Here is a 24,385-nt window from a genome sequence, read left to right on the forward strand (position 1 = left end):
AGGCTGGTCTTGAACTCCTGACCTCAAGTGATCTGCCGGCCTCAGCCTCCCAAAGTGCTGGGATTACAGGTGTGAGCCCCCGCCCGGCCCTGAGGGTCTATTTCCATGTCTGCTGTCTGTCCCACTCATACCTTCTGTGGCAACCAAAACCCATGATGCTGCCGGCCCTGGTCTCTTACATTTTAGGAGAGGCAATGTGAGTGAGAGGCACACGTCATTCTCAAGCAGGAGCCCAGCCCCTTCCTTTTTCTAGGGCCGAGTCGGCCAGCCAGCGCACTTCCTGCCCCATGCAGCAGGCCCGTGGTCTCAGGCCCCACCATCTGCAGCAGGGACCCAGAACTGCCTCCCACCACATCCTCCTCCCCAGCACGTTCAAGCCTGGGAGCCCCTCTCTGCTTCAGCAGGTGTTCAGGGACGTTTGCTGTTCAGGGAGCCCCGCTGGGCCCTCCCGCAGCCCCTGGCGGACTCAGAGCCCTGGGCACACGGGCTTCAAACTCTCTCCTGCACCTTGGCCTCTACGCTTCTGAGGGAGGGGCTGTGAACGTCGGTGGGACCTGGAGCTGGGGCGTGGGGTCGCTGGGGTATTGGTGGGAGGGAACTGGGCAGGAGACGGTTACAGAAAATGCTGACTGAAACCTGCTCATGCACCGCGAACAGTTTGGAAAACTGCGGAACCAACTGCGTAACTTCCGACCCAGCAACTCCACTCCTGAGCCCATATGCCCTCCCCCAACATGAGTACATTCTTTGGGATCAACTCTGAGGGGTAAAAAAAAGAAAAAGAAAAAAAAAAAATTCATCCAGCAAAAGGAGGTGCACACCAGTGCTATTCCTCACAGCCCAAGGAAACTGCCCAAATGCCAGTCATCAGTACTGTTCACACAATGGGATACCCCAGAAGCCAAAAGAAGAACCGCCTCGGGCAACACGGTGGATGAAATTCACAGGCCTTATGTGGAGGGAGAGGAGCCCGACAGCGGGGCACACACTGTATCCCTCATTGATGTTAAATTCAACACCAGGCGAGACTAATCCACAGAGATGAAAGGCGGCTGGAAGTTCCTCTTGGCAGCAGATGCGTCTGGAAGGGAGTGCAGGGCTTAGAGGAGGCTTAGGCGAGGCAGCTCACGCGCCCTGGATCTGCACGCTGCTTACACGGTGCTTCACTCTGTGGACATTCACTGAGCTGCATGCTTGTGAGGTGTGCAGCTTTCCTTCCCTCCTTCCCTCCTTCCCTCCTTTTCTTTCTTTTCTTTTTTCCTTCTTTCCTTCCTTCCCTCCCTCCCTCCCTTCCTTCCTTCCTTCTTCTTTCAACAGAGTTTCATTCTTGTTGCCCAGGCTGGAGTACAATGGTGCGGTCTTGACTCACTGCAACCTCCGCCTCCCAGGTTCAAGCGATTGTTCTGCCTCTCCCAAGTAGCTGGGATTACAGGCACCCACCACCATGCACAGCTAATTTTTGTATTTTTAGTAGAGATGGGGTTTCACCATGGTGGACAGGCTGGTCTTGAACTCCTGACCTCAGGTGACCCGCCCGCCTCGGCCTCCCAAAGTGCTGGGATTACAGGCGTGAGCCGCCGTGCCCGGCCGGGTGTGCGTTCTTCTAGTATAGTATATGTTGATAAAAATTTTACCCAAACCAAACACAATCTTGAGCTTTAATTCATCTTCCTGCCACGCAAAACTCCCTGAAAACGTCACCGCCCCTCCTGGCTTCAAACCGTCTGACTCCTCCAAACCCTCAGTGCCTGGGTGACAGGCACCACCCACCTCTCCCAGCTCCCTCTGACTCCTCCAAACCCTCAGTGCCTGGGTGACAGGCACCGTCCACCTCTCCCAGCTCCCTCTGACTCCTCCAAACCCTCAGTGCCTGGGTGACAGGCACCGTCCACCTCTCCCAGCTCCCTCCTCTGACTCCTCCAAACCCTCAGTGCCTGGGTGACAGGCACCGTCCACCTCTCCCAGCTCCCTCTTCTGACTCCTCCAAACCCTCAGTGCCTGGGTGACAGGCACCGCCCACCTCTGCCCGCTTCCTTTTCTGCTCTCAGCTTTAGCCGCAGGTCATTTTCTCAGTTTCCTGACCTTACGCAGCCGGCCTCCAGGCTTCTGACCAAGCTGTTCTCTGTGCCTGCAATCCCCTTCCTGTTCCTTCTCATGCTAATTCCCACTCACCCTGCAAATCCTAGCAGACGCGGATGACCACACCTGCCTCCATACTCCCCCCGTACCTCGGACGTCCCCCACCAGGGCTGTTATTTTGTGAGGTCCTTGTCTCTCTTGTCATTGTCTGGCTTGTGTTTCCCTCATGAGCCCAGGAGTTCCATGAAGGCAGTGACCATGTCTCCCTTACTCTCTTATTCCCGAAATATTGCCTGGTACTGAGTAAATGCTCCATCAATACTGAATGAATGAATGAATGAATGAATGAATGAATGAATTGGCCCCACCCTTAACACTTCAATCTAATGGTGACCACACTTTTTTTTTTTGAGACGGAGTCTGGCTCTGTTGCCCAGGCTGGAGTGCAGTGGCGTGATCTCGGCTCACTGCAAGCTCCGCCTCGCGGGTTCAAGCGATTCTCCCGCCTCAGCCTCCCGAGTAGCTGCGATTACAGGCACCCGTCACCACGCCCAGATAATTTTTGTATTTTTAGTAGAGACGGGGCTTCACCGTATTGGCCAGGCTGGTCTCGAACTCCTGACCTCAAGTGATCCGCCCACCTCGGCCTCCCAAAGTGCTGGGATTACAGGCGTGAGCCACAGCGCCTGGCAATGACCAGACTTTTGACTGCACCAATGAAATGAGGATCCAGAAAGGACTCTCTAGTGACGCTGGAAACACTGAGCTCTGTTTCCCCTGCAACTCTCACAACACAAAACAGTCCAGTGACCCCAGGTGAGTGGGGCTTTCCCTCCACACCAGGCAAGCAGTCCTTTGGCAGCCAACTGCAGCTGAGGGTCCTCACTTCAACTCAATTCCAACATGCTCCATTCGGAGGTAGCATCAGACCTCACAGGTCGAGGTCTCAGTCCCACAAGACCGTCCCCCACTTCTGAGGCCAATCACAAGACCCTAGTTATTTTACCTGTGCTTGTGACCAACCAAATATATCGGGGTTCCTGTGACTCCCTTCTTGGGTTCGATTTATTTGCTAGAGTGGCTCAGAGAACTTAGAGAAGCACTTATTTACATTTACTGGTTTATGATAAAGGACATTACAGGCTGGGTGCCTTGGCTCATGTCTGTAATCTCAGCACTTTGGGAGGCAGAGGCAGGCGGATCACGAGGTCAGGAGTTCAAGACCAGCCTGGCCAACATTGGTTAAACCCCGTCTCTACGAAAAATACAAAACTCAGCTGGGCGTGGTGGTGCGCACCTGTAATCTCAGCTACTAGGGAGGCTGAGGCAAGAGAATCGCTTGAACCCAGTGGTTGCAGTGAGCCGAGATCATGCCCCTGCACTCCAGCCTGGGTGACAGAGTCAGACTCTGTCTCAAAAAAAAAAAAAAAAAAAAGGATATTACAAAGGATACAGATGAGGAGATGTATAAGGCAAAGTGGGGGTGAGGGGCAAAGCTTCCATACCCTCTCCGGGGCTACCCTCCAGAAACTTCCATGTGTTCTACTACCCAGAAGCTCCCCAAACCCTGTCCTTTTGAGTGTTTATGGAGGCCTCATTACATAGGCATGATTGATGGAATCATTGGCCACTGGTGATCAACTAAACCTTCAGCCCCTCCCCCTCCCGGAAGATGGGGGTGTGCGGCTGAAAGTCCAACCCTCTGATCCTGCTGGGGTCTCTCCAGTGACCAGCCCCCCTTTTGAAGCTATCTGGGGGCTGCTGGTCACCTGTCAACTCATTAGCAAAGAAAAAGACATCTATTACTTTGGAGATTCCAAAGATTTTAGGAGTATATGCCAGAAAATGGGACCAAATATTTATTTTGAGACCAAATACATTTTTATGTGTTATACTGTAAAATATGTATTCAGTCTTGGAATACCAAATACACATTTCACAGTATCAGAGGATCCACGTCTGCCTGGCTGTCGGGGTCATGGCCCAAGTCCCAGGGCCTGTGAGGCTGCCTCAGGAGCCACCACGACCCACCCATCCTCTATCAAGCAAAGCTCCTGCCCTGCCCAGCCAGGAACCCTGAGCTCCTCACCTGGCTCTGCCCCAGTGCCTGTTTGAACCCTGGGCTCACTTGCTCCGGTATGCTGGGTATGAAGGAAACCCTTGACCACTGACCAGAAGCAAAGCAATTGGATGGGCTGGGGTGGGGTGAGGAGGTCACCATCCTAGGCTGGGCCTGCAGTGGGAGAGTACACACGGGAAAAGCCCTACGACCGCCCAGAAAAAAATGGGGGAGAAATCACTGCTTTGGATTGAAATCAATGACAGAGACATAACAGCAATATGTAATACATAAACCTTGACCAGATCTGGCTTTAAAACAACACAGCTCTAGAAGTCATTTCGGGGCTGGGCACGGTGGCTCACACCTGTAATCCCAGCACTTTGGGAGGCCGAAGTGGGCAGATCATTTGAGGTCAGGAGTTCAAGACCATCCTGGCCAACATGGCGAAACCCTGTTTCTACTAAAAATACAAAAAATTAGCCTGGCGTGGTGGCGCGCACCTGTAGTCCCAGCTACTTAGGAGGCTGAGGCAGGAGAATCGCTTGAACCCAGGAGGCGGAGGTTGCAGTGAGCCAAGATCACGCCATTGTACTCCAGCCTGGGTGACAGAACAAGACTGTCTCCAATAAATAAATAAGTCATTTTGGTGACAACATGGGAAATTGAAATGAGCCTCAGATCTCATGACCCTTTATGCCAGAGCTTCTCCTAACTACAGACATACTCCTACATCAGCACATGGCCACCATCGCCATCTGAGGGAATGCATATTTTACTTACTTCTTTTTTTTTTTGAGACAGGGTCTCGCTCTGTCACCCAGGCTGAACTGCAGTGGCACAATCGTGGTTCACTGCAGCCTCGACTCCCCTGGGCTCAGGCAATTCTCTCACTTCAGCCTCCCAAGTAGCTGGGACGGACTACAGGCTTAAGCCACCATGTCCGGCTGAATTTTTAATGTTTTTTGTAGACAGGGTCTCACTATGTTACCCAGGCTGGTCTTGAACTCCTGGGCTCATGTGAGCCACCCACCTTGGCCTCCCAAAGTGCTGGGATTACAGGTGAGCCACTGCACCCGCCAACCTTTGTATATTAAACTCTACAACTTGCCTTTTGCAACTCACAGTATGTTTCCAGATGGATCCAGGTAAACAACCATTGCACTGGCTTCATTCAGGGGGTCTGCTTTTAGTATAGCATTGTATGAGTTATATCAGTATTTTTCCTATTTTCCTAATGAGGAATATTGTCAGTCTTCCATGATTCCAAACAATCCTACCACAAACATTTTTTGTTTGTTTATTTTTCTTTTTCTGAGACAGAGTTCTCGCGCCGTCACCCAGGCTGGAATGCAATGGCACGATCTCGGCTCACTACAGCCTCCACCTCCTGGGTTCAAGCAATTCTCCTGCCTCAGCCTCCCAAGAATCTGGGATTACAGGCGCCCGCCACCACTCCCAGCTAATTTTTTTTTTTAGTGGAGACAGGGTTTCGCTAGGTTGGCCAGCCTGGTCTCGAACTCCTGACCTCAGGTGATCCACCGGCCTCAGTCTCCCAAAGTGTTGGGATTACAGGCGTGAGCCACGGTGCCAGGCCCAGTTTTTTCTTTGTTATTTTTTGTTTCCAAATGTTCTATATTGAAAATGTGTTACTTCCATAAGGAACAAAAGAGCCTTAATATGCATTATTTTAAAATTGTCTTTAAGTCCACCCTCCCCCTAGGCAATGGAACAGGGAGAGGCCCAGTGAGGCACAGGGCTGGGGTTCCGTGGACCCCACAGACTGGCCGAATGCCCACAGCCTCTCTCACGCCTTCTCTCTTTCTCCTGCATGCCCTTCTGAAAGAGAAAGTTCCTCTCCTGACTGTGGGGTGGGGTGCCATGGCCGTCCCTGGGGCCCATCTCAGGTTCCCCGGAAGCCCCCTCAGTCTGAAGGCCTCCTGCCCTACTCACCAGGTGTGGTTGGTGCCAGGGTCTTGGTGCAGAAGGGAGCTGAGCACGAAAGGGGCACCTCCCTTGGGCGTGAGCCAGGGCCGGGCCACATCCACATTGAAGGCTGCCAGCGGGGCCAGGCCTGGGGGGAAAAGAGGAGCGTTTAATGAAAGAGGCCTTTTACTCCCATGATTCCAGCAAATCCTGTGGCGTCTTTAACCCTGTTTTACAGCTGAGAAAAGTGAGACTCCCCAAGGATCTTTGTGTGTGAGAGAGAAAGACTAGACGCAGGTGTATCTGACCCAGAGCCTCTGATTCTCCTACTAAACCAAGCTGTACCAGTACCCGAGCCCCCGTCCTCCAAGAAACCACGCCTAGCTCTCCCCAAAGAAGCACTTCCTGCCTCCTCACGCCTCTGACTGTCAGCTCCGCACCGGACACGCGGAACGTACTCACATTACCGCGTCTTGTACCGAAGTGACAGTAGACTGTGAGCCCCAGGAAGAGGGCCTGCGTATGTTCTATGTACCCCTTCAAGCGACCCAAGAGAAAACATGTGTCCCCAAAACTGCCTGCACAAGAATGTTTTATTCGGAAGAGCCCCAAACTGCAAAGAACCCGAATGTCCATGAACAGGAGAATATGGAAAAACCCACTGTGGTGTATTCCTACGATAGGATCCTACTCAGAGGTAAAGAGGAATGAACAACAGATAGAGCAGCGTGACGAATCTCAAAAATCACTATGCTGGCCGGGCGCGGTGGCTCACGCCTGTAATCCCAGCACTTTGGGAGGCCGAGGCAGCTGGATCGCTGGAGGTCAGGGGGTTTGACACCAGCCTGGCCAACCTGATGAAACCCCTGTCTCTACTAAAAATGCAAAAATTAGCTGGGCGTGGTAGTACGTGCCTTTAATCCCAGCTACTCGGGAGGCTGAGGCAGGAGAATTGCTTAAACCTGGGAGGCGGAGGCTGCAATGAGCCGAGATTACACCACTGCACTCCAGCCTGAGCAACAGAACGAGACTCCGTCTCAAAACAACAACAACAATCATTATGCTGAGTGGCAGAAGGCCTTACATCTTTCTTCTTTCTTCTCATTTTTTTTTTTTTAATTTATTTACAGCAGAATAGGCTCACGAATTCTATTTTATTCAATGGTTATAATCTGTTATCACCATATTGGTTCTTAAATTGTCCCTTATTTGGCCTTTCCATGAAGGAATAATTGGTATTGAATTAATTATTTCACCATAAACAACTAGAACACTAGACAAAACGGATAAAACGTTTTCAGACATTTGACAACAGGCAGCGCAGGGCAGTGATCTCTAGAAAACACGAACAAATAACACGAGCCCTGTCATTACCCTCAGCTTTCTTTCTGGAGGAATTTTATGACCTTGATGCAGGGAAAGGGAATTCAAGCAGAGCACAGCAGATTTGTTGAGCGAAGGCAACAAAAATCATATTGTATAACTCCATTTATATGAGGTTCCAGAACCAGCAAAACTAAATCTATAGTAAAAAGAAAAAAAATGCCTAAGAAGATGAGACTAACTGGGAAGGGACTAGAAGGAACTTTCTGGAATGATGAAAATATTCTGTATCTTGATGGGTGTTTGAATTACCAAGGTGTACATGTGTTAAAGCACATTCAATGAATGGTCCACTTAGAATTTGTGCATGTCACTGTATGTAAATATTACCTTACAAAAGAAACGCAGACACATTTTGTTGATATGTATGCTGAAATGTTTAGAGTTGAATTATACGTAAGTCAGCAATTTATTTTTATTTAGTTCTTTTTTTTGAGATGGGGTCTCGCTCTGTCTCCCAGGCTGGAGTGCAGTGGTGCAATCTTGGCTCACTACAACTTCTGTGTCCCAGGTTCAAGCGATTCTTCTGTCTCAGCCTCCCACGTAGCTGAGATTACAGGTGCCTGCCAACACGCCCAGCTAATTTTTGTATTTTTAGTAGAGACAAGGTTTCACCATGTTGGCCAGGCTGGTCTCGAACTCCTGACCTCAAGTGCTCCACCTGCCTTGGGCTTCCAAAGTGCTGGGATTACAGGTGTGAGCCGCCACATCCAGCCTGCAATTTACTTTAAAATGCATCAAAATATAAGATGGCTTGCTGGATGGGTAGATAGATATATGTGATAAAACAAATATGCAAAAGTGTTAATGATTGTCAGATTTAAGTGTGGTGATGCAGTTGTCCACTGTATAATTTTTCAACTTTTCTATGTATTTGAAATTTTTCATTTAACATTTTTTGGGGAAAAATAGGTATTGAAAGATTACCTCCCAAAGAGATTTTGCCAAGTCATACTCCAACCACAGCATGGGACAAGGTCTGTCTCCCCACAGTGTTGCCTGGACTGACTGTGAAGACATTTTCATCCTTATTTTAAGAGTATCTCACCATCTTGTTCCAAAATTATTTTTTACTTTTTTTTTTTTTTTTTTTTTTTGAGATGGAGTTTCACTCTTGTTGCCCAGGCTGGAGTGCAATGACACGATCTCAGCTCACCACAACCTCTGCCTCTCAGTTTCAAGCGATTATTCTGCCCCAGCCTACCGAGTAGCTGGGATTACAGGCATGCGCCACCACGCCTGGCTAATTTTTGTATTTTTAGTAGGGATGAGGTTTCACCATGTTGGTCAGGCTGGTCTCAAACTCCCAATCTCAGGTGATCCGCCCGCCTTGGCCTCTCAAAGTGCTGGAATTACAGGCATGAGCCACCACGCCCGGCCAATTTTTGTATTTTCAGTAGAGACGGAGTTTCTCTATTTTGGTTAGGCTGGTCTCGAACTCCCGACTTCAGATGATCCGCCCCCCCCCCACCTTGGCCTCCCAAATATTTTTTACTTTTTATTTTATTAAGACAAGATCTCACTCTTTTGCCCAGGCTGGAGTGCAGTGGCGCGATCTTAGCTCACTGCCACCTTCACCTCCCAGGATCAAGCGATTCTCCTGCCTCAGCCTCCCAAGTAGCCAGGATTACAGGTGCGCACCACCATGCCCAGCTAATTTTTGTATTCTCAATAGAGACAGGTTTTTACCGTGTTGGCCAGGCTGGGCTCGAACTCCTGACCTCAGATGATTCAGCCTCTCAAAGTGCTGGGATTACAGGTGTGAGCCACTGCTCCCATCTCTAATATATATTTACATGGGGAAAAAAGCAAGATGAAGTCCAGTTTACAGACTTACCTGTTCAAGTACTGTTCAATTAACGACTTTCGCCATAAACACTCTTAAAAAGCTATATAACTTCTTGGCAACACTCCTTTTTTTGGTTGAGTGAATTTTTCATCTCTAAATACACTGGGTAAACATGATATAAGGAATGACATTTGACATTACACTCTCACATGAAGACACACTCACTGATTTACTGTGCAACAGTTTCTAGTCCAACACCACCATATGGAACAAATCTGCATTGCATGTCATGTTTGGATAAATCCCAAATGCCTGCTTTTGCTTATGGACGCCGATCGCAAGGGCTGAAGCTTCTGTGATTCTGAAGTGGGATGAGCGCACAGGCTATTTCCATGTGTTTGGAAGTGCTTTTGGGTTCAGTATTTATTTTGCCCTCAAGGTGTTTCTCTGTGACTTTTGCTATGACTTCATTTTTTATTTTTATTTTTTGAGATGGAGTCTCACTCTGTCGCCCAGGCTGGAGTGCAGTAGCGTGATCTTGGCTCATGGGTTCGAGCAATTCTCCTGCCTCAGTCTCCGGAGTAGGTGGGATTACAGGCGCACGCCACCACGCCCGGCTAATTTTTTGTATTATTAGTAGAGACGAGGTTTCACCATGTTGGCCAGGCTGGTCTCGTACTCGTCCTGAACCTCAAGTGACCCGCCCACATTAGCCTCCCAAAGTGCTGGGATTACAGGTGTGAGCCACCACACCTAGCCCCCACTGTCAAATCTTGTCTTCTTCTTTTAATAAGGCCAATAAACCTTCATTACAATAAATTGTATATGGAAACTGTATTTTTATATTCAAAGTATTGTTTTTATTCATCTAAACTTGTTTTATTGGTCAATGAATACATTTTCCTAACAGTAAAAATCATCTGAGTATCTTCGGTTGGGTGGAATGCATCACAATTTTTTTAATGAAATCAATGCAAATATTTTTTCCAGTTAATGGTTGTTTACTTAGCAGTAGAGGTTTCAGAAAGAAAGTAAAATCATTACATGAAGGATAAGTATATAAACGACACTAGCTTCTGTATAAGGAAGGGAAGGAAATACATGCACACAAATATGTTGTTTTTAATTCACTAGGAAGATGTGACAATTTTAAATCTGTATGTATCCAGTAACATTTCAAAATATAAAAGCAAAAATTGAATTCAAAGGAAAAATACAAAACACTACAATGAAAGCGGGAGACTTCACTTCAACAATCCTTTTATGTTAACTACAAAAGCAGAGCAAAAACTGGGCAGGATATAGAAGACAGGAATAACACAATTAGCAAACTTGACCTGACAAACAGAACGCTGTACCCAACAATGGAAAAATAAACATTTTTTTCTTTTTTTTCTTTCCTTTTTTTTTTTTTTTTTTTTTTGAGACGGAGTCTCGCTCTGTCGCCCAGGCTGGAGTGCAGTGGCGCGATCTCGGCTCACTGCAAGCTCCGCCTCCCGGGTTCACGCCATTCTCCTGCCTCAGCCTCCCGAGTAGCTGGGACTACAGGCGCCCACAACCGCGCCCGGCTAATTTTTTGTATTTTTAGTAGAGACGGGGTTTCACCGTGGTCTCGATCTCCTGACCTTGTGATCCGCCCGCCTCGGCCTCCCAAAGTGCTGGGATTACAGGCGTGAGCCACCGCGCCCGGCCCTTTTTTGGTTTTTTTTGTTTTGTTTTTTGTTTTGAGACGGAGTCTCACTCTGTCACCCAGGCTGGAGTGCAGTGGCGCGATCTTGGCTGACTGCAACCTCCGCCTCCTGGGTTCAAGCGATTCTTCTGCTTCAGCCTCTCGAGAACCTGGGACTACAGGCGCACACCACCATGCCCGCCTAATTTTTCTATTTTTAGTAGAGACGGGGTTTCACCATGTTGGCCAGGATGGTCTCAATCTCTTGACCTTGTGATCTACCTGCCTCGGCTTCCCAAAGTGCTGGGATTACAGGTGTTAGCCACCGTGCCCGGCCCTCAGAAACATTATTTTCAAGTACATGTGAAACATTTACCAAAATTGACCATATGCTAGGTCACAAAGCCTCAATAAATATCAATGAATTGAAATAACTCAGAATATGTTCTCTGACTATACTGGAATTTAAACCAATAACAAAAAGAAAACTAGAGGCCTGGCACAGTGGCTCGCGCCTGTAATCCTAGCACTTTGGGAGACTGAGGCAGGCAGATTGCTTAAGCTCAGGAGTTTGAGACCAGCCTGGGCAATACAGTGAGACTCCGTTTCTACAAAAAAATAAACAAATTAGCTGCCCACAGTGGCGTCTGCCTGTGGTCCTGACTACTTGGGAGGCCGAGGTGGGAGAATCACTTGAGCTCAGGAAGTTGACGCTGCTTTGTCATTCAGGCTGGAGTGCTGTGGTGCGATCAAGACTCACGCAGCCTCAACTTCCTGGGCTCAAGCAATTCTCCCGCCTCAGCCTCCCCAGTAGCTGGGATTGCAGGCACGTGCCACCACACCCAGCTAATTTTTGTATTTTTAGCAGAGATGGAGTTCGCCCTGTTGGTCAGGCTGGTCTTGAACTCCTGATCTCAAGTAATCCGCCTCCCTCGGCCTCCCAAAGTGCTGAGATTACAGGCGTGAGCCACTGCGCCCAGTATTAAATTTAGTTTTCATTTGTTCATCTGGCCTTTATAAAAATGGCAAGAAAAATTTCTTTTTTTTATGGATAAATTATTACTAATAAATGTAGGAAGAATAATAGAACCGAACTATTTGGTGAGTCCTAATGAAACACAATAATTAATTCAGGCCAGGATCATCAATAGGTAAAACTACTAAATGAGAGTCTGATAGACTAACTTTACAATTAGGCTGACACCACCGGAGCCCACTACTCCATATTCACATCCCCAGGAGTGGGGCTCCCAGGCATAAGTCCTTCTCGGTGTGACACCCTAGGAAGGATCTAAGGGCCCAAGACTCTGCATTTCCAACAAGCTTGTAAGGGATGCCCACACTGCTGGTCTTCAGACCACATTCTGAGTACTAAGGCTTTAAAATACTTCAGTGAAGAAAAGAAAAAGAAGGGGTGGGCGCGGTGGCTCACGCCTGTAATCCCAGCACTTTGGGAGGCTGAGGTGGGCGGATCACCTGAGGTCAGGAGTTCAAGACCAGCCTGGCCAACACGGTGAAACTCCATCTCTACTAAAAATACAAAAGTTAGCCGGGCATGGTGGCGGGCGCCTGTAATCCCAGCTGCTTGGGCAGGAGAATCACTTGAACCCAGGAGGTGGAGCTTGCAGTGAGCCGAGATCGCACCATTGCACTCCAGCCTGGGTGACAGAGCGAGACTCTGTCTCAAACACACATACACACACACACACACACACACACACACACAAAAGAAAAAGAAGTTAAATAACTGTAGGAAGTGGGGCAAAATCCTCACGATTGCTTAGTGTATGATCGCCAGAAAACTGAAACCTGATGTTAAACTTCCAGTTTCTAGGCAATTTGGGGAATAAAAAGACAAATCCCGCTGGGCGCAGTGGCTCACGCCTGTAATCCCAGCACTTTGGGAGGCCGAGACGGGCAGATCACGAGGTCAGGAGATCGAGACCATCCTGGCTAACACGGTGAAACCCCATCTCTATTAAAAATACAAAAAACTAGCCGGGCGCGGTGGCGGGCGCCTGTAGTCCCAGCTATTCGGGAGGCTGAGGCAGGAGAATGGCCTGAACCCGGGAGGCGGAGCTTGCAGTGAGCCGAGATCGTGCCACTGCGCTCCAGCCTGGGTGACAGAGCGAGACTCCGTCTCAAAAAAAAAAAAAGACAAATCCCACCAAGAGGAAGCAAACACACGAATCCCGAATGTAGATGTTCTGCAACACCCTGACCAAACTCTGCACTAAATCAAAGACATGAAAGCAGAAAATGGGAACAGGGGTGCACTCTAGACAGAAAGAGCCACAGCAACCACATGTAATGTGTGGACCTTGTTTGGATCTTGCTTTGAACAAACCAACTGTTAAAAAGACATTTTGAGGCCGGGCGCGGTGGCTCACGCCTGTAATCCCAGCACTTCGGGAGGTGGAGGCGGGCGGATCACCTGAGGTCAGGAGTTGAGGACCAGCCTGGCTAACATGGTGAAACCCTGACTCTACTAAAAATACAAAAATTAGCCAGGCATCTCGGCGCACACCTGTAGTCCCAGCTACTCGGGAGGCTGAGGCAGGAGAATTGCTTGAACCTGGGTGGTCGAGGTTGCAGTGAGCTGAGATGGTGCCACTGCACTCCTGCCTGGGCTACTGAGTGAGACTCCACCTTAAAAAAAAAAAAAAAAAGATATTTTGAGACAGTGAGATTTGTATATGAACTAAGTATTTGGAATTAGATGATACTAAAGAATTATCATAAATTTAGTTAGGTGGTAAGAACATTGTAGCTATTTAAGAAAATGTCCACGTTCTTTATTTTTATTTTTGAGATGGAGTCTTACTCTGTCGCCCAGGCTGGAGTGCGGTGGTACGATCTGGGCTCACTGCAACCTCTATTTCCTGGGTTCAAGTGATTCTCCTGCCTCAGCCTCCTGAGTAGCTGGGATTACAGGGGTGTACCACCATGCCCAGCTAATTTTTGTATTTTTAGTAGAGACAGGGTTTCGCCATGTTGGCCAGGCTGGTCTTGAACTCCTGACCTTAGGTGATCCGCCTGCCTCGGCCTCCCAAAGTGCTGGGATTACAGGCGTGAGCCACTGCGCCTGGCCCCTGATGGTCTTTAGAAATGAAAATGTCCATGTTTTTTGGGAGTGAAATGACACGATGTTTGGGGTTTGGTTTAAAATCATGTTTCTGAAGCATTAACATGCAAATGAATCATCGGAGATCTTGGTAAAATGCAGATTCTGACTCAGCAGGTAATGAATCAGAGTGGGGCCGAAAGTCTGTTCCAACAAGCTCCCAGATGATGCCGACACTGCTGGTCCTCAGATCACATTTTGAGCAGCCAGGCTTTAAATACTTTGACAACGAAAATGAAAAAGGGAACACAAAATAAATTCAGGCTGTGTGGCCGGATCTTGATCATTGTGTCATCCGCTTGATGGACATATTGGCTTTACTATAGTTATCTTGTTTACCTGTGTACATGCTTAAGATTTTATTATCCAAAAATTCCAGACTTGAGGAGGAGCCTGGGGAGAGGGCTCTGAGGCCAGGCCCTGCATCTCTCATCTCTCCATTTCCAGGCCATTTCCCTGAGTCTGGCACAAAGTGGATATCTATATTTAATTTAATTTTATTTATGGATTTATTCTTTGAGATGGAGTCTGGCCCTGTTGCCCAGGCTGGAGTGTAGTGGTGCGTTCTCGGCTCACTGCAGCCTCTGCCTCCCAGGTTTAAGCAATTCTTCTGCCTTGGCCTCCCAAGTAGCTGGCATCACAGGTGTGCGCCACCATGCCTGGCAAATTTTTGTATTTCTAGTAGAGTTGGGGTTTCTCCATGTTGGCCAGGCTGGTTTCAAACTCCTGACCTCAGGTGATCCACCACCTTGGCCTCCCAAAGTGCTGGGCTTACAGGTGTGAGTCCCCATGCCCAGCCTGATATCTATATTTTATTCCTTTTTCTTTATACCTCTCCTTGCCTGGAATGATTTGTGGTGATTCATAAAAATACATAATACAGGTAAGATAAACGCTTGCTTAAAATAATGGGGCAGGCAGAAAAGGACAGAAGGAAAATGATAGTTTAAAAAAAGAGGGGGATACAATAAACCAGGAAGGAGGCCAACAGCTAACATGTAGATCAAGCAGTGCCAGCACTTTCTTTTTTTTTTTTCTTTTTTTGAGACACAGTCTCGCTCTGTCGCCCAGGCTGGAGTGCAGTGGCACGATCTTGGCTCACTGCAACCTCTGCCTCCTGGGTTCAAGCAATTCTCCTGCCTCAGCCTCCCGAGTAACTGGGACTACAGGCACCCGCACCACGCCCGGCTCATTTTTGTATTTTTAGTAGAGATGGGGTTTCACCATATTGGCCAGGCTGGTCTCGAACTCCTGACCTTGTGATCCACCTGCCTCAGCCTCCCAAAGTGCTGGGATTACAGGCGTGAGCCACCACGCCCGGCCCAGTGCCAACACTTTCTATCCTGTTCCCCACTCTTGGCTTTGAACACAGCTCTGGCTCACAGCAGAGTTCCTAAAATCCTTTGGCTTAATAAAATCATTTGTTGATTCAATGCATACAGGAATGAATGAAGCTTTCTTGAAGGTGGTATCAACATGAAAAAGATCAGTCAACACCATGCAGTGTCCACAAAATCCAAAAAACACAACACTGCCAGGCAAAGCACAACCAGTCCTGTTATTTAAACCAGAAAAAAACTGTCCCTAAGGGTCCTCTGTGAGAACACAATGAAGAAACTCTGTACTCCGGCTTTTCCAGAGCTGTGATTTGTGTCCTCCCTGCCACTGCCCCAAAAGTAGAAAGCACAGGAAATACACCCAGACCTGACGTTCTTGTTTGGGGGTCATGGATCCCTTTGAGAATCTTCCCTTTTTTCTTTTTTTTCTTTTTTTTTTCTTTTCTCTTTTTTGAGACGGAGTCTGGCTCTGTCGCCCAGGCTGGAGTGCAGTGGCCGGATCTCAGTTCACTGCAAGCTCCGCCTCCCGGGTTTACGCCATTCTCCTGCCTCAGCCTCCCAAGTAGCTGGGACTACAGGCGCCCGCCACCTCACCCGGCTAGTTTTTTTTTTTTTTGTATTTTTTAGTAGAGACGGGGTTTCACCATGTTAGCCAGGATGGTCTCGATCTCCTGACCTCGTGATCCACCCGTCTTGGCCTCCCAAAGTGCTGGGATTACAGGCTTGAGCCACCGCACCTGGCCTCTATTTTTTTTTTTAGACAGAGTCTCACTCTGTCGCCCAGGCTAGAGTGCAATGGCACAATTTTCAGCTCACTGCAACCTCTGCCTGCCGGGTTCAAGCGATTCTCCTGCCTCAGCCTCCTGAGTAGCTGGGACCACAGGTGCACACCACCACGCCCGGCTAATTTTTTGTATTTTTAGTAGAGATGGGGTTTCGCCATGTTGGCCAGGATGGTCTCCATCTCCTGACCTCGTGATCCGCCTGCCTCAGCCTCCCAAAGTGCTGGGATTACAGGCGTGAGCCACCGCGCCCGGCCTTTTTTTCATTTTGAGTTGGAGTCTCACTCTGTCACCCAGGCTGGAGTGCAATGGCATGATCTAGGCTCACTGCAACCCCCGCCTCCCCAGTTTAAGTGATTCTCCTGTCTCAGTCTCCGGAGTAGCTGGGACTACAGGCGCATGCCAGCATGCCTGGCTAATTTTTATATTTTTAGTAGAGATGGCATTTCACCATGTTAGCCAGGATGGTCTCAATCTCCTGACCTCGTGATCCGCCCACCTCGGCTTCCCAAAGTGCTGGGATTACAGGTGTGAGCCACCGTGCCCGGCCCCCTTTGAGAATTTGATGGAAGCATTGGAGCCCTTCCTGATCCCCTGAGTACACATGTGTACAAAGTCCTCCCCTTGCCTGAAGTGCTCTGCCTCAGCCTGTCTCCTGGCTTCCTCTTCATCCTAATTTTTTTTTTTTTTTTAGACGGAGTCTCGCTCTGTCGCCCAGGCTGGAGCGCAGTGGCTGGATCTCAGCTCACTGCAAGCTCCGCCTCCCGGGTTCATGCAATTCTCCTGCCTCAGCCTCCCGAGTAGCTGGGACTACAGGCACCGCCACCTTGCCCAGCTAGTTTTTTGTAGTTTTTAGTAGAGACGGGGTTTCACCGTGTTAGCCAGGATGGTCTCGATCTCGTGACCTCGTGATCCGCCCGCCTCGGCCTCCCAAAGTGCTGGGATTACAGGCGTGAGCCACCGCGCCCGGCCTTTTTTTTTTTTTTTGAGATGGAGTCTTGCTCTTGTCACCCAGGCCAGAGTGCAATGGCATGATCTCAGCTCACTGCAACCTCTACCTCCCGGGTTCAAGCAATTCTCCTGCCTCAGCCTCCCGAGTAACTGGGACTACAGGCACCCGCACCACGCCCGGCTCATTTTTGTATTTTTAGTAGAGATGGGGTTTTGCCATGTTGGTCAGGCTGGTCTCGAACTCCTGACCTTGCAATCCACCCGCCTTGGCCTCCTAAAGTGCTGGAATTACAGCCGTGAGCCACCGCGCCCAGCCTCTAATTTTTTTTAAAATTTTTTTGTACAGACGGGGGTCTTGTTATGTTGCCCAGGCTGGACTCAAATTCCTGGGCTCAAGTAATCCCCCAGTCTTGGCCTCCCAAAGTGCTGGGATTGCAGGAGTGAGCCACTGTGCTCGGCCTTGTTTCCCTATTGCCAGTGACTGCCCCCCTGCCACCAGTGAGTACCATGAGGGCACACACTGCATCTGCCTTGATTGCCACATTATCTCAGGACCTGGCATGGTGGCCCACACTCGGTAGGTGCTGGGAGAGTGGCCGCTTGCAGCCTACACAGACTCTCAAAGGTTCCAGATCAAGACCCCCAGGCAGGGAAGAAGGTTGTACTGTTCCCGCTGCTCCCTCATCAATCCAGAGCTGAGATAAGGGATGCCCAGTAGGGAGTTTGGGCTCCGGCCCCAGGGCCCACGTCACGCTGAGCCCTGTGCTTCCTGGTCAGCCAGGCTGGGGAAAAAACAGGAGGTCAGCAAACTGCCTAGAGGAGAATTAAAAAGTGCGAGCTGCCAACATGTTACGAGGGGTGAGTGTGGGGCCTTTGTCCCCCCATTTCACTGTTGGTGTAACTGAAAGGCAGGAGTGGAGACCGCAGAGCAAAGTCTAGTCTCCTGTCCTGGGTCTCCGTGGCACCCTCTGCACACTCCTGCCTCCAGGCCTCGGCACAGCTGCTCCCTCCATCCAGCAGGCCTGCTCACCGCTCTCCACCTCCGTCTGCAAAGCCCGTCTTCTGTGGCCCTGCTCAGCCAGCGAGGAGCCAGGAGCCAATCCAGACTCTCAGTCAGAGTAACTCCCGGGTCCCCGAGCCCCCTCAGCACCCTGTGGTCTGTCTGGCTCTGACCGAACCCTGAACCCCCTCAGCATCCTGTGGTCTGTCTGGCTCTGACCAAATTCTGTCTGGATCAGGGTGATCTGTGATTCAGTCTATCTCCCCCGAACTATGATGTGATCTGAGTCACACACAACACCCCCAGCCACAGAGCCCAGCTCAGCACAGGGCCAGGCCCAAAAGAGGCGCCCTAAAAATGTCAGAGTGGGCCAGATATTCCCTTTCCTCGCGCCACCCCACCCCTGTGTTCACTCTGTTCAACAGAGAGATCTTGTTCAACAGAGGGTTCTGCTCCCCCAGAGCACCTGTTGCCTTCCAGGCACCACGCTAGGTGCTAGGCTCAGAGAGGGGTGTGGTTTGCACACGGCCCATCGGAAGAGTGAATATTTGCGTCTGGGGCTCAGATTCTGTGTTTGTGCCCGATTCCAAAGCCTTTAGTAAAAGCTGGAGGCACTAAGCGGTTGGTAATCAGAGAGAGGGCAGGGTCACGAATGGCCTCAAGAAGCTGGGCACTGCTCCTGCTGTGCTGGCGGCTCACTGAGCTGCAGCAGAGCTCTGCTTAGAGGGCTGGTAACTAGGTCAGCAAGAGCCTGCTGCGGGGGCACGGTGGCATGAGAAACTGTGTACATGTGTGTGTGTATGCACGCGTGTGTGCATCCGCGTGTGCATCCGTGTATGCATGTGTGTGCATCCGTGTGCGTGTGTGCATCCATGTGTGCATCCATCCATGTGTGTGCATCCGTGTGCGTGTGTGCATCCATGTGTGCGTGTGTGCATCCATGTGTGCATCCATCCATGTGTGTGCATCCGTGTGTGTACATCCATGTGTGCGTGTGTGCATCCGTGTGTGCATGCATCCGTGTGTGCGTGTGTGCATCCGTGTGCGTGTGCATCTGTGTGGGTGTGCATCCGTGTGTGTGCGCATCCGTGTGCGTGTGCATCTGTGTGTGCATCTGCATGTGTGTGTGCATTGTGTGTGCATCCATATGTGTGTGCATCCGTGTGCGTGTCTGCATGCATCCATGTGTGTGCATCCGTGTGTGCATGTGCATGTGTGTGTGCATCTGTGTGTATCTGTGTATCTGTGTGTGCGTGTGTGCAACCGTGTGCGTGCATCCGTGTGTGTGCATGTATGTGTGCGTGCATGTGTGCATCTGTGTGTGTGTGCATCTGTATCTGTGTGCGTGTGCATCCGTGTGCGCGTGCATGTGTGTATGCATCTGTGCATGTGTGTGCATCTGTGTGCGTGTGTATCCATGTGTGCGTGTAGTGTGCATCCACGTGTGCGTGCATCCTTGTGTGCTTACGTGTGTGTGTGTGTGTGTGTGTGTGTGTGTGTGGTGGGGGAGGTCGCTGTATTTGCTGGGCTTTCCCTGAGAGTCAGCTGGTGCCCAGGTCTGCCAGGCCTGGCTCAGCTTGTTTCCTCGGACTGGACGCACCTCAGGCCTGACAGTTCGCCTTCGAGCTGCGCCTCCATCAGGAAACCACCTCCTGTTGCATTTCCCACCAGGACTCAGAAAACAGCATCGTCTTGGTAGAGGGTCTTGAGTTCAAATCCTCACTGCCTCGGAGTCACTGAAGGGCCCTGGCACCTCCCTTCCGTCTCCCCTCTGGGACACGGGGTTGTGCAGATCCAATGGGGCAACACCCATCCCCAGGTCTGATGCAGGAGGCTCAGCACGTGGAGGCTGAGGTTGGAGAGAGTCACAACCACAGGCGAGGGCTGGCCCTCCCCCTCAAACCCCCGTCGCGTGCTGCAGACTTACAGACACAGCTCCACCGGTGTCTGTCACCGCACTACCCACAGGACCACCTCTCTGAGCCGTCCCCAGCCACAGAGGCCTGCTGAGTCAGACCGAGATCCCCTCCATCCTGTCAGCCACCACTCTCTCCCCTCAACCCTCTGTCTCCCCCAGCACACTGGGCAATTCAAACACGCATTCTCACAGTACAATAAGTACCACTACTCCCAATTTAGGAAACTGAGGCTCATGAGGCATGATTCACCCACATTGATAGCAGGAGCTGCAGAAGTGGGACTAGACGCAGGGGTCCTGACACCCAGCCCAGAACACCCAGCTGGGCCTCATGGGAGGGCTGTGCCTCAGAGCCATCTGCAGCGCGCCTGCGCCGGACCACCCAGCCACGGTCCCCCCGCCTCGATCCTCTACACGGAGCCTCATCAACTCCACCCCGAACCTCACGGTCAGCTGAGCCCATCTCTCTCCCTCACCCTTCATCTCTCTAATAACAAGAACGGCCAACAGGCCTTGAGCACTACTGTGTGCTGGAAACTAAACATTTCTTTTCTTTTCCTTTTTTTTTTTTTTTCGAGATGGAGTCTTGCTCTGTCACCCAGGCTGGAGTGCAGTGGCGCCATCTCAGCTCACTGCAACCTCCACCTCCCGGATTCAAGTGATTCTCCTGCCTCAGCCTCTCGAGTAGCTGGGACTACAGGCACCCGCCACCACGCCCAGCTAATTTTTTGTATTTTTAGTAGAGACGGAGTTTCACTGTGTTAGCCAGGATGGTCTCCTGACCTTGTGATCTGCCCACCTCGGCCTCCGAAAGTGCTGGGATTACAGGCATGAGCCACTGCACCCGGCCTCTATTTTTTTTCTGAAACGTTGTCTCTGTCTTCTAGGCTGGAGTGCAGCGGCACAATCTCAGCTCACTGCAACCTCCGACTCCTGGGTTCAAGCGATTCTCTTGCCTCAGCCTCCCAAGTAGCTGGGATTACAGGTACGCACCACCATGCCTGGCTAAATTTTGTATTTTTAGGAGAGATGGGGTTTCACCATGTTGGCCAGGCTGGTCTTGAACTCCTGATCACAAGTGATCTGCCCACCTTGGCCTTTCAAAGTGCTGGGATTACAGGTGTGAGCCACCGCGCCCGGCCAGGAAACTAAACGTTTCTCATGAGTGTCTCCTCCTCCCCACGTCTGCCTTCCCTAGGACCTGTGGATGGGACCGAGGCAGAAGCCTCCTTACGGGCCTCTCCCCCAGATTCCAACTAACACTCAACATACAAGTCTGTCGACACCCCGCTCAAGACCTGTGGCTCCCCACTGCCCTCAGCAGGAATTCCAAGCTCCCCCAGGCCGGCACTCAGGTCCCCACATTCCTCACCCGCTGCTGTGGGCCTCTCGGGCTTGGATGCCCGCATTCCTCCACTCACACCACACCGGCCCCACGCAAGGGGACCTCCCAGAGACGGGCAGGGATGTGGGGCTCCCACACAGCCCACACTCCCCCAGCCAGCTCTCCCACACACACTGCACTCTGCTGGCATTTCACCTTTGCTTGGGCCGCCCCTCGGCCGGGAGTGCCTTTTCCCTACCCCCGTGTTGTGAGACGCTGCTGGGGCTGGAGAGGCTACTGTGTGCACAGCCTGCCTTCTCTTCACACGGGGGGCCAGGACAGGGGTGGCCTTGCCTCTGCCCGCACCTCCAGGCCCCAGCATGTCCCGATTTGGGGCGGGGCTGGAAGGGAAAGCAACACCAGAGGAGACGGCCTTCCACTCCCACTCACACTTCGCCTCCATCTTCCTACCAACCAGACTCCTCACACCCCAGGGCTTGGTGCCTCCTATTCCCCCTGCAGAGAAGGCCCCTCTGCTCACCCCCAGCCTGTACTTGCCAAGGACCTCCCCATCCTTCAGACCCCACCTCAGATGCCACAGTCTCCCACTCCCCAAGGACGGAGGTTTTCTATCACGCACAGGCCTGGGGTGATGCCCCGGCAGAGCCCCAGGCCTCAGCCCGAGTGCGTGCCACCAGCAGAGTGGGCCCTGGACTTCCGGTTCCTTCTTCTTCACCCCTGTAAGGCTTTGGAGGCTGACAGGGCAGGCCTCTTCACGCAAGGGTGCAAGGGTGGAAACCCAACCTCTGAGACCCAGGATGGAGAAGTGAGTTGATGTTGTGATTGCAGAATGAGTCAGGGGTGAAGACGGACTTGAGGACGGCAGGTCACAGGGTAACAGGGCATGATGGGGCTGGTGGTCAGGCTGTGGGCAGTTCCAGGATTTCACGGTCTGTCTGCACCCGACTCTTCTAAAATCTCCCTTAGACAATTGCTATTATTCCATCTGCTCTCACGAATAACAAGAAGTAGTCATCACCAGAGCGGGTGGCCTGGAGAGGGTGGAAGGTCAGCGCCAGGCCAGTCCTGGATTCTCTCCAGCCTAAGGAGCCCCGGCCCGGCATGGGATTCAGGGTGCTGGGCCTGGGCCACTGTCTGAGGGAGTCTTTCCTGCCAGCAACTCCCAGGCATTTTCTTTCTCAGGCTCTCCTCAGCCCCCAAGACTCAACGCCACCTCACCTTCTCCAGGAAACTCTCCCGGACTGGTCCGTCCCAGTCTCAGGACCTCACAGCGTAGGGCAGAACTGCAGCAGCTTCGTTTCTGCCACCCACACTGGAGCTGCTGGGGCCCTGTTCTCGACCCCTTCCCATGGCTGAGCTGAGCTGTGGGCTAAGTGGTCTCGTGGCAAGTCTGCTCCATCATTGCTCTCTGCTGCCCATCAGCTCGGGAAGGGCCTAGGCCTCCAAAGAGGGTTGATCAATGCCACCTGCTGGAAAAGGCACTGAGGTGATGAATGGTGGCCCCAGAGGCTGCAGGAGACAGATGAGCCACAGGAGGATTCTGGAGCTGGGAGGCAGGACAGAGGCCTGGGCCTGAGCCCCGTGTCTATTGTCAGTTCCTTGCAAGCCTGGGTAGTCACTGTCCCCTCTGTGACCCAGTCACCTCCTCTGTACTGGGAGAGGGTAGACAAGAGTCTAGTCTAAGCATCTGCTCCAGGTATTCTTGGTAATGGGAGATCAAAGCCACAAGCCATAAAAACAGACTCCTTACACCTCACATGGAACTAAAAACAGAGAAGTCTAAATTGTAAAATAAAAGGAAGTTCAACAAACTGTTGATCTTTCCGTGGTGACTATTCTGATGCTCTTGAAATATAAAATATTAGGCCGGGCATGGTGGCTCACGCCTGTAATCCCAACGCTTTGGGAGGCCGAGGCAGGTCGATCACCTGAGGTCAGGAGTTTGAGACCAGCCTGGTCAACATGGTGAAACCTCGTCTCTACTAAAAATACAAAAATTAGCCGGGCGTGGTGGCACGAACCTGTAATCCCAGCTACTCTGGAGGCTGAGACAGGAGAATTGCTTGCACCTGGGAGGCAGAGGTTGCAGTGAGCCAAGATCCAGCCTGGGCTCCAGCTGGGGCAACAGAGCAAGACTCTGTCTCAAAAAAGAAAATGAATATAAAATATTAAAATCTGTCCAAAACCGTGACTTGCTGGTACCCTACACCTTGTGGCCTGCTTCCTGGGTGATCTGGCCCCATGTGGGATGCTAATCCAATTCTCCCGCCAACCTCCTGAGCGGGGGCAGGAGGTCCATGGGAAGTCCGCTCAGATCACCAGGCAGGACCACCCTGGCCTCCCGCCTGGTCTTAGCAGCCTCCAGGGGCTCACCTGACTGTGCTGTCTCATCCCTGGGGGCCCACGAAAGGATTGTGGCTTGGCTTTTGCCCAGAGGCTTCCATGGGACAGTTTAAAGGCTAAAACGGGACCCCCCCCCCAGGCAGCAGAAGTGCCTCCCCCACCCCACATACCAGTTTTCACCCTGGCCCGACAACACAGGAAGCAGGCTCCCCGCCAACACGCTCGCCCTCTACATACAGACACTTGCCCCCGGTCTCTCGTCGACACTCTCTCACAGGGTCCGCACCCTCATCAGCCCAACCCCTGCTCTGTCACAGAACGGAGCTCTGCCAGGCGGAGCCTCCATACTCAGAGAACAAACTACAGAGGCGAGCACCTGCCCCAAGTGGGTGCCACGGGGAGAGGGCTTCGGTGGTCGGGGGAGGCTGGCTGGAGAAGGAACCGAGTGGCAGAGCCCTGGAGTCTGAAGGCCCTGGCTGTTAGAACTGTCAACACAAAGCGTCCGCCGCCCTTCCCAACAAGCCTGGGCACCTGACCCACCCAGCAAGACCACTCTCCTGGAGGAGCTCCCACCCCAACCTCTGGCTCGAACTGAGCCCCATCAGACAGACAGTCAAGGCTGTGGTCTGCAGACATCTGGCTGGAGCCGAGGGCACCGCAGCCCCTCAAGGCAGCGGGTG

General features: G+C 51.3%; 2 protein-coding genes across 12 annotated transcripts in view; both read right to left on the reverse strand.

Moving 5' to 3' along the window:
• Nucleotides 1–24,385, reverse strand: part of LOC105474357 (integrin subunit alpha E) — a 96,973-nt gene that overhangs the window by 71,696 nt on the left and 892 nt on the right. For all 11 annotated transcript variants that reach the window (XR_011615319.1, XR_011615321.1, XR_011615322.1 and 8 more), the window contains exon 2: nucleotides 6,092–6,212. Coding sequence is in view for 5 of the 11 variants with exons in the window: in XM_071082147.1 (XP_070938248.1) it covers nucleotides 6,092–6,212 (121 nt within the window). In the remaining 6 variants the exon portion in view is untranslated. The remainder of the gene's footprint in view (nucleotides 1–6,091; nucleotides 6,213–24,385) is intronic.
• The window catches only part of LOC105471977 (nuclear cap binding subunit 3), a 62,199-nt gene continuing 43,906 nt past the window's right edge, over nucleotides 6,093–24,385 (reverse strand). The window contains exon 15 of the transcript XR_011615326.1: nucleotides 6,093–6,212. The gene's annotated coding sequence lies outside the window, so the exon portion shown is untranslated. The remainder of the gene's footprint in view (nucleotides 6,213–24,385) is intronic.

The sequence above is a fragment of the Macaca nemestrina genome, chromosome 17, assembly GCF_043159975.1.
Source record: "Macaca nemestrina isolate mMacNem1 chromosome 17, mMacNem.hap1, whole genome shotgun sequence".
Classification (NCBI taxonomy): domain Eukaryota; kingdom Metazoa; phylum Chordata; class Mammalia; order Primates; family Cercopithecidae; genus Macaca; species Macaca nemestrina.